We start from the raw sequence: 15,188 nt of genomic DNA on the forward strand, positions 1-15,188 counted from the left end.
AGGAATGGGGCGGGAAGCGCGAATAACCCAGGTGACGGCGTGAGTGGAGAGACTTACTTGTATGGACGGAAGTAAAAAACGGAGTAAAGCCGTTGACAGTCCGTGTTCTTCGGCGTTAAATTAGACCCAAGGCGTGTGATTGACCCGGGAATTTCTGCAAGTTAAACCGTGAATATTGTAGTTAAAGGTCTATTAAGGGTAAAGGGGGGGGGGCGGCTAATTGGCAGCATGAAGGGGCAGACCTACTTGGCAAGAAGAATGAATCACTTCAAGAGCGCGCTGGCAGCAGTCCGGAGCGTGCTGTGTGTGCGTTCGTCAATGGGAGATAAGAACAGTTTGGGAAGGGAGCGCATGCGTGAGGAAGCGCGTGTGTGGACCGAGAGGAACGAGGGGGCCCCTATCCTTTTCTTCGTTTTTACTTCCAGCCACTGGGCCTTTGACAACTATCAAGTATTCTGATTATTATCAAGTACTTTTTATAGTAGTTGAGATTTTGGCTTGATAACCATGAATTCTATATTACGATGCACTAACTAGCTATGATTAAATTATAATTTCTATGTTTATTATTGATTGCCAACAGGACCACGTTGCACTCTAGTCTCTCTCTCTCTTTGTGATTTGATTCCGTTCTCACATTTAATTTTGATTTACACATATGGGTGTTTATAGGAACTAAGATTAAACAGGGCAACTCAATTTGCCACTTACATACTTTAATTAACTTCAGTGTGGGACCCTAGATAGAGGTCCAGACCACCTTTACCACAAGGTGATCACTCTAGACGGACACTCGTCGATACACCAATTAGATACATACAAACATCTCCGCATGTTTTACGCACTTTTCTTAGTGTAGTAGAGTCGGTTCTGTGCCACTATTGGGCAAATATAACATTCACTTAAATCTACATGTTATTCGTGTATCGACCTACTCACTGTGGCTTTGTCCCTCCACTCACATGAGTTTCATTGTCTGAGCCTATTATAGGCTATTCCCAGTCACTATTAGACGAACAATGTTCGTTATGCGATCATGTGTTCGCATAAAGTTTTATTTGCACTAACTGCAAGTACCCTTGCCTAGATGTACAGCGTATGTTGTGCGATCACGTGATCGCATAAAGTTTCATTTGTACAAACATGTAAACTTGTTTGATTGCACAGAGATAATAGAGATCCCATTCTGGATAGAGCACAGGTCCAACTGATATTGTCAATCTAGAGCCATTATGCGCCACCTTGCCGGGAACTTACATGTTTTGTGGCCATTTTTTAATTTTTAATGTTATCACTGTGCCCAATCGTTATTTACACTATCGTGTCAAATGTTTGTTTTCGACTGAAAAATCATGATGTGCGATGACTAAAGGACATGTTTGGTTTATTATTCTACACTGATTATCGACACGAAACAGAGTACAATATGGCGCTGTGTGTTATTAACCGTTTCTGTTGATACATGTACTATGAGTAGACTTTTCGAAGTCCTCTTTCTATGACTACTTTACGAAACAGTATGTATTGTGGCAATTGTTTTGAACACGCTGTGTGAACAAGCCCGTTCGCGGGTGAAACGCGTTGCAGCAGGTTTATGATGCTAATAAACCTACCTGTGTCTAAGTGACCTTCGTTTCCCTGGATATATACATGATACTTATTGCTTTTTATATACCGTGGGACTCCCACTTCGACGACGGGGAATATTCAAGCATGTGAATCTATGAAAGACACCAATACTGGAGAACCACAGTTTACAGGTAAGTAAAATTTGTTCAACTTTAGGATCTGGAGGTGCAGATCCTGTGCTTGAAGGGGAAGCTGGGGTCTATGACAGATTCCCCTTAGTCTTAAACAGATAGCCACCAAACCGATTGAATATCAAGCTTTTGCACAGGCGAGGGCCAATAAACAAATGATGGCTATGCAGACCACCTCAAAGAGACTGAGGGATCAGGTGGGTAAGTTCCTTGCATGGCTGAGTAGATGTGAGATGGAGACCTGTTCGATGTACCCCCTGGTAGGTCAATCAGGAGATTCCTGTATCACAGAGGCGAGTATAGTGGAGTTTGTCCAACATACATTGTTTTATGAGATTGCGCCTCTTCATGATCCCAATAGCATTTCTTGATATTGGGCTACAATCCCAACCCTGTGCTGATTGCAGAGTCCTAGAGGCCCTAGAAGGGGAGTTAATATTAAGTGAGGTACAGGCAGCTAATGCTAAATTGCTGCCAGACAAGATGCTGGGACAAACTGCATTTCCCAGAGATTTTCAAACATCACCCCAGACAGCTGGGTCCCCATTTGCTGAACCTGTGCAGGGAGGTGGGAGGAGAGGGGATGTTGCCTCTAGGCCTGGGGATTGCCATTATCAGTGATCCAGAAGGAAGGTGAGCTATGGGAGCGGTGCAATTCTAATCGACCGATTTTGCTACTAAATGTAGAACTCAAAATTCTAGCCACGATTTAACAACTCTGCTTCTGCAGTTTCACACCCTGGGCATATAGGGATCAATCCAGCTTCTTGTCCACGCGGCTCAACCGAAGGCGCACGCACAATTGGTTGTTGATGGTGCAATGCAGTCGGGCTTCCAATATTTTTCTCTCCCTAGACTCAGAAAAGGCTTTTGATGCAGTACATTGGCCCATTCTTGAACGGATGCTTTAGAGTTTTGGCCCAAACTATTGAAAGTGGATGGCGGTGCTGTATCCCTAGCCAGTAGCAGCAGTTAGAGTGAATGGGGTGTTGCTCTCTGTGCTCCCAATTTGAGTGGGGTACTTGACGGGGATGCCCCCTGTCACTGCTCTTATTTGCCCTTATGGTGGAGTCCCTTGCAAGTACGGTGAGACCACATATAAATGTCCAGGGATTCAGTCTATCTGACCTAGACAAGTCTGCGGAAAAGATATCTCTCTATGCAGACGACATCCTTGTATACATCACTGATCCGGACACCACTATTTTGGCTCCAGGTTTATTTTGTAATATGGGGTGCACTTGGGATATAGGTTTTATTGGGACAAGTTGTTGCTTTACTCCCCATGGGGGTCAGGCAGATCAATCATCCCTCCTTCAGGGGTTGACTGTGGTCTTAGATGGCTTTAAGTACCTGGGGATTTAAGTAACACCGCAGAAAGAGCCCTATTTTTGCCACAATCTTGAGGGTGATACGGAATTTCCAAGCAGATGTGGTGCATTTGTGAGGCTTCTTTTTTTATTATTATTATTTATTTATTTTTTGATGGGATGGGCGGCCCTCTTTAAAATTATCATGCTCCCCAGTTGCTCTATGTGCTCCAGAACACATCAGATCCCTCAGGCTGTGTTCACCAGAAGAAACCAGGAAGCAAGGGCTTTGATCTGGGATGGGGACCACTCTGGAGTGACACTGAACACTGCGGTGCAACCCATACAGCAGTGGGATCGCACTCCCTGATGTGGATGCGTAGTATTGGGTAGGACAATTGATAATTTTCCAGGACTAGGTCTTTATGCCCCAAGATCATTCCACCTTCAGGTTGGAATGGCTCTGTTGGAGCCCAGATTACTTTCACACCACCTTTAAGGTGGGCGGGGGAGGTGGAAGCGCTCAGCGGCTACCACCGGCAACTCTAGTGGAGAAGGCAATTGGTTGGGCACCCAAAATTACTTGGTAAACGTTCCTGTGGAGGGGAGCATGGCAGTGTGAACTGGCTAAACTTCAGGGATTTGGATCCTAGGATACCACTGTTGGAGACCTCCTGGAGAATGGGAATCCAATGTTCTTCTTCTCTGTTCAGATGGAATGTAGCCTACACCCAACCCAGTTCCTGAGATACTTGGTTACGACACGCTTGGCAGGCGGAAAGACTGGGGAGCTGGAGATCCTGAAATACGCCCCACTGGAAGGGCGAATACTCATGGAGGTGATGGGGAAAGTAACAATCTCCCCCAACTTATGAGACGTTCAATAATAACATGCCAGACAATCTAGATCCACTCTGGGGAGATGGATGCAAGATTTGAGAGTACTGGAGGACGTTGACTGGGAGGTGGTCCTGATGTATCCTAGAGAGGTGGCTATAAAATGTTTGCCTGCTGTTAATACAGTTTAATATTCCACCGGGTTTATTGTGATCAGCGCAGATTGCACGCAATGGGAAAGGCAGCCCTGCTGATATGTATGCACTGTGTTTTAGCCATTGGGTCTTTAATACTAACTTGATGGGAATGTTCTCTCATACAGGTCTACTGAACAGTTATTATCCAGGAGCTCTGTGCTATACTTCAGGTTTCTTTCGCTTGATCTGGAATTTGTTCTGCTGATAATCCCCAATGATGTAGACACCCATGCTTTAAACTCCTCTTTAGTACCTAGATTCTAGTGGTGGCTAAGAAGTGGCCAGGCTATTAGGGGTGGATGGGGGGAAGGGAGGTGGCTCCGGAAGTACGGAGTATTCACAAGTGGAGGCGAGAAAAGGATTTTTACATGGCAGCAGAGGTGGTCACCTACTGCAGTAGATTGGTGTCCCCATAGATTTCACAAGGTGTGGGAGAGCTGGATGGGATATTTATAGGTTTTAAATAGCACTAGCTAGACCTGAGGGTATTGGAGCGTTTTACATAAAGAAAAAATAATAATAAAATAACAAAGGTTTACATAAAATGTGAGACACATAGGTTCAGAAACCAGCATAAATGGTTACAAAGAATTGTTAAGCAGATGGGAAGTTACAGTATACGGTCAATTAGAACAGCAAGAGTTCAGGAAGTAAATCACATATTTGACAGCTGAAGCAATGAAACAACCAACTGTCAAAAAGTGACAAGTCATAAGGCAAGTGAGCTTTTGAAACAAAGTTGCGTATCATGCAAGTATTTGTTGAGAAGGATTTTCAGGTCCCTTTTGAAGCTGGAGAAGGAGGGGGTTTAGGAAAGTGGGTTTCTCCAGTATTTGGGGTGTCTTTCATAGATTCACATGCTTGAATATTCCCCGTCGTCGAAGTGGGAGTCCCACGGTATATATAAAAAGCAATAAGTATTATGTATATATACGTATACACATACCTAACCACATAAGAGTATATACATACCCAAATAAACATCTATATATAGTTCAAATAACATATCAAGTTAAAAATACCATAGGATAGCATTGAGACATAGGAAAGCATTGAGAAAAAGAATCACTTTGCTAACATATCACTGTCACTTTATAGTCCAAACTCCAGCCAATCAGGCGCTAGCACCCTCTAGAACCTTCTCCTCAGAGGCTCAGGCCCTCAGATTTTCTACCGCACGTCGTGTGAAGGGAGTCTCCCTGAGCTCTGCTCAGTTCTTCTTCTGGTTTGAGGTTTTTTATCTCTCATCATGTCTGCAAGTAAGAAATCTCTTTTCCGTCCTTGTTCATCTTGCGGAAAGTCAAGACTTTTCTCTGAGGATCCCCATGAGAAATGTATTTATTGTCTGTATCCTGATCACAAGGTGGCTAATTGTAAGATCTGCAGAACTTTCTCTCACAAAACTTTGAAAGATAGAGAAGGTCGCCTTTTGATATGGCTTCAAAAACTAAAGGACACAGACAACCCACTTTCTGAGGTGGAAAGTGTAGCCTCTGTCAAAACAGGAGTCTCCTCAAAGCGTGGAAGTGTCCAGGACTTGCCATCTCCTTTTCTGAAAAAGAAGAGACTTCACCTTGAGGAAGTGTCTACAGGCAAGGTCTCTGTCTCCACGTCTGCGCCCCCGAGACGTAGCTCTCAGGCGCCTGTGACTCCGTCAGCACATGTTTCCAGTCAGAAACTTTCAAAACCGTCGACGGGCCCGTCGACGGCCCCTCCGTCGACGAGATCGGCTACTTCATCAGCCTCGTCGACGACGGTGACGACGGTATCGAGTAGATATCCTTCGTCGACGACACTGACTTCGTCGACGTCTTCTCCGTCGACGATAGTATGTGTATCACTTAGAACTGTCTCGTCGACGATACCACTCACTTCTTCGTCGACGACTGGGAAGCTGGCGCTTCCGTCGACGTCCACAACTCCGTCGACGATGGGTAAAAAGAAGAAGAGGAAATCTTCCTCGTCGACGACAGCCTCGTCGACGACAGCCACACCGTCGACGACAGCCATTCCGTCGACGGCAGCCACCCCGTCGACGGCAGCCACCCCGTCGACGGCAGCCACCCCGTCGACGACAGTCCCGTCGACGGCAACAACCTCGTCGACGGCAGCTCCGTCGACGATTGCTTCGTCGACGGTCGCCTCGACGACGGTAGGGTCAAATTTTGCGACAATGTCATTGGTGCCAATGTCAACACCAGCACCGGGGTCTGTGGACAGCTCCTTAATGCTTCGTCGTAAGGCCATGCTAGACCCAGTGATGTTACCACCTGGACCACGGCCACCTCGTCAACTATTTCCCTCAGGGGATGAGGACGATTCGGATGAAGGCGATCAGTCTCTTTTTCGGGATGCTCATAGTCCTTCGGAGCTCCATATAAAATGCCAAGAGTCTGAGGAGGATGAATTTTATGAACAGGAAGAAGAGCAAAATACCTCTGCTCCGGTTCCTATGATGCAGCTTCCTGTGCAGCTTGTTTCCAACCTCCAATATATGTTGGAGGACTATAATCGTCGTTTTCCAGCATCCCCTCAAAATACTCCACGTGAAGCGCCATCTGAGGTTCCACCTCCTATATTGCCAACGATACCCACGCCCTCCACACCTGCACTGCCTTTCAATGCAGAGGATGATAATATGGACAATCCGGATACGGAAGAGGGCGAGCTCCCAGAAGACGACACTATGGCGGACTGGGATGATTACCAAATCAATTCGCCCGCATCACCGCCAAGGTCACCAGTCAACTCGCCACCTGTCGACATAACAGGGTTCCATCAGCTGATGGAGAGAGCAGCACAACGCTTTCACCTTCCCATGGTGGTCAGGGAAGAGGACTGTTTCTTATATGACTTCAAGTCCCAACCTCAGAAACAAGTACGAGCTGTGCCAATCATAGACTTCATATGGAATGAAGGCCTAAAATTAATGAAGACACCTAATTCTATTCCGGCGGTGCTCCCACGCCTGGAGAAAAAATATAAAGCTCCGGATTCTTCCCCAGCCTGCTTAGTGTCTCAACCTAAGCCGGACTCAGTGATCACACAAGCGGCACAGCGCCGCTCCAAGAATCCATCATCTCCAATGTCGGCGCCTCCGGACCGCGACGGCCGTCGCCTGGATGCTATAGGCAAGAAGTTTTCAACCATGGCGTCAACAACGGTCCGGGCTGCGAATTCCTTGGCTATCCTCGGCCGTTATGATAGACAGATGTGGTCGGACATGGCTGCATTGGTCAAACTTATACCGGAGGATTCAAGAGCGGAAGCTCAGAAAATCCTGCAAGAGGGAGAAAGGGCGTCATCCGAGATCATTGACTGCTCTGTTGACATCGCATCCACCGGTTTTCGCCAATTGGCGGGAGCAGCCGTCCTAAGAAGACAGGGCTGGCTTCGGTCAACCTCTTTTCGGCAAGAGGTCCAGGCTAAGATTTTGGACATGCCATATGACGGGGAGTCATTATTCGGCCAGCATGTAGAAGATGCCTTGCAAACCATTAAAAAGGATACGGATACGGCTCGTTCCCTCGGCACTCTACAGTTTAAGAAGCAGCCCTTTCGAGGTGCGCGCGGCCGCGGCACCTCCTCATCATCATCCTTTCGTGGCTCCTCGTCCCAATACCGCTCGTACAATCAGGGGCAACAGCGGTACTATTCACAACTGCAGCAGTCCTACAGACAGCAAAATAGCAAGTCATACAGAGGAAAGTCGAATTACAGAGGAAATTCAACCAAGAAGCAGTGACTCTGTACGGAAAGTACTTCCTTTTCCCAGTTGTCCTCTAGTTCTTGTTGGAGGAAAAATCTCCCAGTTCTTTTCAACCTGGTCCTTAATCACTTCGGACCGCTGGGTCCTGGATATAATTTCAAGGGGCCACGCCCTAGAGTTTGTGAAGGTTCCTCCACGCACACCGCCATCCGGGCCACCACCCGCCCATCTCAGAGAACTTTTCAAACAAATCCAAATAATGTTAAACAAGGGTGCCATCGAAGTGGTTCCGAAATATCAAAGAGGGTTGGGATTCTATTCCCGTTTTTTCCTCATACTAAAGAAATCAGGGGAATGGCGTCCGATCCTCGATCTCAGATTGCTCAACAAATTTCTCAAGACTCAGTCCTTTCGGATGCTCACATTGAAGGACATCCTCCAATTCTTTTCTCAGGAGGATTACATGACAACGATCGATCTGCAGGACGCATATTTCCATGTGCCCATTCTACCACGCCACAGGAAATACCTACGGTTTCGAGTGGGCCACAGGGACTACCAATTCAAAGTCCTACCCTTCGGACTCTGCTCAGCCCCGCGGGTCTTTACAAAATTCCTAGCCCCGGTGGTGGCTCACTTACGACAAGAGGGTATTCAGATATACCCCTACCTGGACGATTGCCTCATCAAAGCTCAATCCTCTCACCAGGCGGCCCTCGATACCCAGCGCTGTCTCGATCTGTTTCAGTCCCTGGGGTTGTCGATCAATGTGCAAAAATCTCAACTCACGCCGACTACGTGCAAGACTTTTCTCGGCGCTTGTATCAATACGAGCACAACCATGGCCTTCGCTTCAGCAGAACGTCAGGAACGGATTCAACAGCTTGCGAGCTCCATCGCAGCAAAGCAGTCAGTTTCAGTCCGCATATTAAAATCCTTTCTGGGAATGGCGTCCTCCTGCATCGCTTTGATCCCTCTCTGCAGACTAAAAAGTCGCATCATCCAAGAGGAGTTAGACAAGCAGTGGCGCCAGGTTTCCGGTTCCTTCAACGATCAGGTCGTGGTGTCACCCCGCATGGCTCAAGCGCTGCATTGGTGGACTTGTCCTGCCAACATCGCAGCAGGAACATCCTTTCTGTCGTCAACCCCAGAACTCGTCCTTACCACGGACGCATCCATGGAGGGTTGGGGCGCACATTTTCAAGATCTATCCGTCAAGGGCCTATGGTCAGCGGCTCAGCGTTGCTGGCACATCAACAGACTGGAACTGATGGCCATTTTCTTGGCGTTGAAATCCTTCCGCCTGCAGTTCCAAGGGAAGTCAGTCCTCATTCAGACGGACAACACCACGTGCATGCACTACCTGAACAAACAGGGCGGGACGAGATCTCCACTGCTCTCCCGTCTGGCGCAGAGGATTTGGAGTTGGGCCATACTCCATCAGATGACGATACAAGCAATTCATCTGCCCGGCATTTCCAATACTCTGGCGGATGCACTCAGTCGGTCAGCATCATCTACCCACGAGTGGGAGTTACATCAACCGACGCTGGAATTCGTCTTCGACCTTTGGGGTCACCCGACAATCGACCTCTTCGCAACCCCGCAGAATGCAAAATGCCAGTCCTACGCAAGCTGGTTTCCCCACGAAGGGTCGTGCGGAAATGCCCTTTCGATCAATTGGTACGGGATATTTGCGTACGCTTTTCCGCCGATTCCGTTGATTCCACGAGTGCTGCGGAAGATGAGACAACAACCGTGCCATGTACTTCTAATAGCTCCACGGTGGCCTCGGCAGGCATGGTTTTCGGAGTTGCTTCTCCTATCCCAACGCGAGCCCATCCTTCTCCACCTGAAGCCGGATCTGCTCACAATGAACGATGGTCGGATATGCCATCCGAATCCCAGATCTCTCAGCTTGTCGGCTTGGAACCTGAGCACCTTGAATTTGCTCATTTGAACTTTCCTCCAGCCTGCAGGGAGGTGTTAGCTAAGGCAAGAGCTCCATCCACAGTGAAAACGTATAAGCTCAAATGGAAGCGATTTTGTCATTGGTGTGCTTCCGCCCACATTCATCCTGTGCACGCTCCTCCAGAACACATTCTGCCGTTCTTCCTACAACTAGCGCAGTCTGGATTATCACACTCTACCTTAAAGGTATTTCTAGCGGCAATATCTCGCTACCGACAAGATGGCTCGTCCTCTCTCTATTCATCCAGAGTCATACAACAATTTTTCAAGGGTCTCTTCCGCATGTTCCCGCCCATTCGGCGTCCTCCACCCACGTGGCGCCTGAACATCGTGCTGGCTCAGCTTATGAAGGCGCCCTTCGAACCTATCCACTCAGCGGATGTCAAATTTTTAACTTGGAAAGTGGCCCTCCTCCTTGCTCTGACCTCTTCCCGCAGAGTCAGTGACATTCACGCTTTTACAATAAAGCCTCCGTTCCTTCAATTCAGATCGGATTGTGTCATCCTCCGCACTAATCCGGTTTTTATACCTAAAGTGCCATCCGATTTCCATCTTAACGAACCAGTGCTCTTAAAGACTTTTTTCCCGCATCCACAAACCCCGGCGGAGCAAAGCTTACATTCTCTGGACTTGAAGAGATGTCTAAAATTCTACATTAGCAGGACTCAATCCTTTCGCAAATCTGACCAGTTGTTTGTGGCCTACGGGCGTGCTTGCAAAGGACAGTCTGTCACCAAACCTACTATTGCCCGTTGGGTTTCATCAGCAATCTCTTTTTGCCATCAAAAGGCTGGTAAGCCTCTGTCTTCGGGAGTGAGAGCCCATTCAACGAGGGCTATGTCATCTTCCACTGCCCTGTTCGCTGGTGTGCCCATCCATCAAATATGCCGGGCAGCTACGTGGTCCAGCAGGCACACGTTTACGAAGCACTACTGTCTGGAATCCATTAACGAAGCAGACACGGCTGTGGGACAGGCAGTTCTACGAAATCTGTTTAAATAAGGTGAGCCTCTGCTACTTCCCTCCTCCTGGGGTATTATTATTATTATTGCGTTTTAAATACATTGTTTGTATTACATGCAATATCAATACGGCTTGGTCAGCCGAATACTGTTTACTGCTTACTATTCTATTCAAGCATGTGAATCTATGAAAGACACCCCAAATACTGGAGAAGAACAAATGTTACTTACCTGTAAACTGTGGTTCTCCAGTATTGGTGTCTTTCATAGATTCACATGCGACCCACCCTCCTCCCCTCAGAGGCTCTCTTCTCCTCTTTCGGCTCTATGGTCACTCTCGTGCTCGAAAATCTGAGGGCCTGAGCCTCTGAGGAGAAGGTTCTAGAGGGTGCTAGCGCCTGATTGGCTGGAGTTTGGACTATAAAGTGACAGTGATATGTTAGCAAAGTGATTCTTTTTCTCAATGCTTTCCTATGTCTCAATGCTATCCTATGGTATTTTTAACTTGATATGTTATTTGAACTATATATAGATGTTTATTTGGGTATGTATATACTCTTATGTGGTTAGGTATGTGTATACGTATATATACATAATACTTATTGCTTTTTATATATACCGTGGGACTCCCACTTCGACGACGGGGAATATTCAAGCATGTGAATCTATGAAAGACACCAATACTGGAGAACCACAGTTTACAGGTAAGTAACATTTGTTCTTCTGTTACATTACCACCCCCTTCTTGCCAGACTACTGATGCACTTTTTCTTGGTATGCCCTGGGTCCCTGCCAATCTGGTTCCCACGGCCTGTGTTCTTTCCCCAAAAACAAACCCAATTGACATCTCTGGCCACATGTCAGCCCCTGGTAAATTGTACCACAGGTACTCAGGGCACTGTGACCAGAGAAGGCCTTTAAGGGCTGCAGCACTTTTTGTGCCACCCTCCGAGGCCCTGCCTTGGCAGCACTTTCCGGAAGAACTGGTGTAGTTCTTGATGAAGTTTGAAAGTGTCCTCCTTAGCCGAGGCCGTTCTCCAAGAGCCTGTATTCGCCCTCCATTAGGGGTTTGGATGAAAGATTCACCACTAAGGTCTGGTGCTCTTGCTCCTCAGTACCCTCTGTTCTTTGTCTTGCCAATGGACATTCTTTGTCCCTCCTCTTCTGTCTCTTCTCTGTTGGAAAAAAGGGGGGGTTTGGGAACTGTTGATTTTGGGGCATTTGAGGATGGTGTCCTGGTGGTCAATTCCACATTGGAGGATGTCCCATCCATGATCCTTGGTACATCGGTGGTTGGAAAGGAAGGGATGGGAAGCCTTGAAGTATCGGGGGTTGTTGTCTGTATCCTCCCCTTTGTCTCCGTTGGTTATTTTCATAACTTGAATCACTGCTGGTGGAGTCTGATCTTCCTGAATCTATGCTGCTTCCTTCATCCGACTTAGTCTCATTATGTTGAAAAACAGTTGCCTTTGGTATAGGGATAGATCTTTTCTTTGTCAAAGCGTTTCAAATCTTTAAGTTTGTTTACTTTGTTTCGTGAGGTATTCTTTGTGATCATTCATTTCCTCATTTATTTCTGCGAGTCGGGATTTCCAAGCAGTGATGTATATTCCTGTTTTTAACCCATTCTCTGCAATAGTGATTTTTATGAGGAGTTCGTCAGAAAGGCATTTGGCCGTGTTGATGATTAACACCAGCCAGTCGCGGGTGCAATACCAGGCTATTTTATACCATTCAGGGCGAAAGGTGAGATCTTCTAGGAATATCCTGGGTGCCAGTGTAACAAGGAGGCCATTTGGGGCAATGTACGCCCTTAGGTATTCTGTCATGACACTCCCATGCAAGGCTGTCTTAATCTGAAGTTTTCTTAATGTCTGAAGAGACTTCCAGTCGTCATTTTTGCTGCCTGTGGCTGCACTCCCTTCTCCTGCTAGACGGGAGGGTGCCCTGAGAATTTCTGCAATTGTTTCGTCATCAAATCTAAGGCCTTGATTGTCCATGTTCCTGATGTGTGTATCTGCCTATGTGTGTATATTGTGCCTCCTTGAGCAATCCATGATAGACCTGTCACGTATGAGCAGGGTGTGTTGAAAGGATAGAATAGGTGCCCCACGGCTGGCCGCCGTTCACTAATTAAACACTAACATGAGAGGGGGGGACTAGGAGCTAGTTTAAAGAATGTGGGAAGGTCCTGTACCAACACTCCTAAGACAACTAGTTATAACATAGTGGGAACCGTTCCTAAAAGGAGGGACCATTGTTCAACAACCGAACTATGGTTGAGTCAATTGTCAATGTCTCCAAGAGACGGTTGAGTGTGCTAGAAGTGGGGGGTAGACCTATCTTTTGTGCCCTCACACACACTTGCGAGTGTAAAGCATCATTGGGCGGTACTCCTCGTGGGGGTGGCGCTGCAGTCCCTCACTGGCCCTACGAGAGAGCTCTTTGTTGGAGATCTTTTAAGGAGGTGCCATACATGTGCATGTAGGTGTGGGCCAAGGTGGGGAGTGAAGGTGATGTTAAGATTAGCTCTTGGTACCTAAATAAGTTTAATAAAGAGTCCTTGAGGTAGATTAAAAAGATTGTGTGGTTTGGAGGCTCTCCTTTGGACTAAATTAAAGGGAGGGACTAGCGTGTTCCCACTTGCTCTCAAACCGTGAATATAAGCGTGTTATGTTGTGTGTGAGTTCATTTGCTGATGGAGTGTGTACATCAAATGCTTAACACTGTCCTCTGATACTGCCTCACTGATCGACCAAGCTACCACTTAAGAGAGTAAGGTTCTCTCTAACTTTAACCTCTGCCTACCTTTGGGGATTCTTGGACTCTATACACACTGTACCTCACTTTGGTGCAGTGTGTGTGTGTGTATGTGTGTGTGTGTGTGTGTGTGTATATATATATATATATATATATATATATATATATATATATATATATATATATATATATAGCCAGTTTCTCACAGGGGTTGCATCCGATATCTGGATGGCAGTCCTGGACTCTCGCCTGAAGTCAGGAGGCCTGATTGGTACTCATACACCCGGGTTTCACAGGATGTAATTTGAGTATCAAGCTTTCTTATCTCCAGTATGGATGGCTTCTATATTATAGGCATAATGGTGGGCATAGTTGTGCACTCATTTGTATTTCCGGAACATTGGCGCATGTCACCCTTAACTGTAATTTTCTTTATTTTTGCTTATTTCATGGATATAAGACATTTTTTTTTTTTGTTAAAGTGCACGTATTTGCAAGAATAAACTGATACAAGAGGGTGAGAGAAACATAGTGAAGATCTGTACATGAGGGTGAGAAGGGCCTGTGAAAGAGGTGAGTGATAAAGGAGGATGCGAGACAATCTGATCCCACTACGGCAGGACATGGGCTACTAAGAGAATTTTAGAATGAGCAGTAAACAGCTGCTTATATGAAAACTGGAATGGCCAGCAGGAAAAAGATATATTATCTGGATTCGAAAGGGAGGGGCGCAGGAAAAAGAAATGAGTCTCGGTTTGGAGCACGCAAGCTCGCTTCTTATGTCCTATAGATGCCAAGATAAATTTAGGCCACTTACTCTGCAAGTAAACAGGGATGTTTACGGAAGATGTCCTAGAGTAACTTGAGCATTTCAAATCTCTCAAGTCCCTTACAACTGTGGGTACTTTAGGTGTGCCCTAAAATCTACAGTGGTGGTGTGCAAAAGGTTCCACTTAAATTTGATCAGATTCATCGTTGGTTGTGAATGATGGTATCTCAATGGAGTTGTTTGTGAGAATTTTTGACTTGTCATAGGGTAGCTGGGTCAGCCAGGATAAAGGTAAGATCCTACCTTGCATCATTTATATTGTTTGCATTTCAGATGACGAAGCACTAATCCAACGAATCGCCGCCGTGTTGAGAGAGTCTGGGGACCGCTTGCAAGAGGAGGTAAGTGTATTGTCCTCAAATCGTTCCTCTGATGCTCAGGAATACTCTGCAAGATTTGCTTTTGTACAGACCATACCTCCAGTCCATTTTATTTAGGCTTACTCAAGATAGCAGAAAACATATTGTGCAGTTGTCAAATTCCAGATGGATGGATATCTGAAAGAAAAATCGGGGAACTGCTTTGTAGCTTCAAAGTAGTAAAACATGATTTTAATGTAAATGGAAAAATTGGGTAATATAGTGTAGGAAATTGGGTTACTGGTTGAGGGGGGTGAAACCCTATTCAAGCAGCAACCACAAGTCTGGTCAGGGTAAAACGCAAGCAAACCACAAACTAACCGGTGCTCAACCCTTGGTAGCTTGGCACAAAAGCAGTCAGGCTTAATTTGGAGACCATGTGTAGAGTACTTATGTGGCACTTCAAATGGAAATAAAGTGAAAGTTCAACACAAGAAAAATACCACACCAATTAAGAAAAATAGCGTAAAACGTATTAAGTTATTTGAGACCAA

The 15,188-nt window shown here is 46.4% G+C and overlaps 1 protein-coding gene across 10 annotated transcripts in view; it reads left to right on the plus strand.

The window, feature by feature from the left end:
- The window catches only part of LOC146854297 (uncharacterized), a 175,933-nt gene that overhangs the window by 96,955 nt on the left and 63,790 nt on the right, over nucleotides 1-15,188 (plus strand). For all 10 annotated transcript variants that reach the window (XM_085652085.1, XM_085652082.1, XM_085652089.1 and 7 more), the window contains one exon: nucleotides 14,609-14,676. In XM_085652085.1, the coding sequence (XP_085508211.1) occupies nucleotides 14,609-14,676 (68 nt within the window). The remainder of the gene's footprint in view (nucleotides 1-14,608; nucleotides 14,677-15,188) is intronic.

The sequence above is a fragment of the Triturus cristatus genome, chromosome 4_1, assembly GCF_964204655.1.
Source record: "Triturus cristatus chromosome 4_1, aTriCri1.1, whole genome shotgun sequence".
In the NCBI taxonomy this organism is placed as follows: Eukaryota; Metazoa; Chordata; class Amphibia; order Caudata; family Salamandridae; genus Triturus; species Triturus cristatus.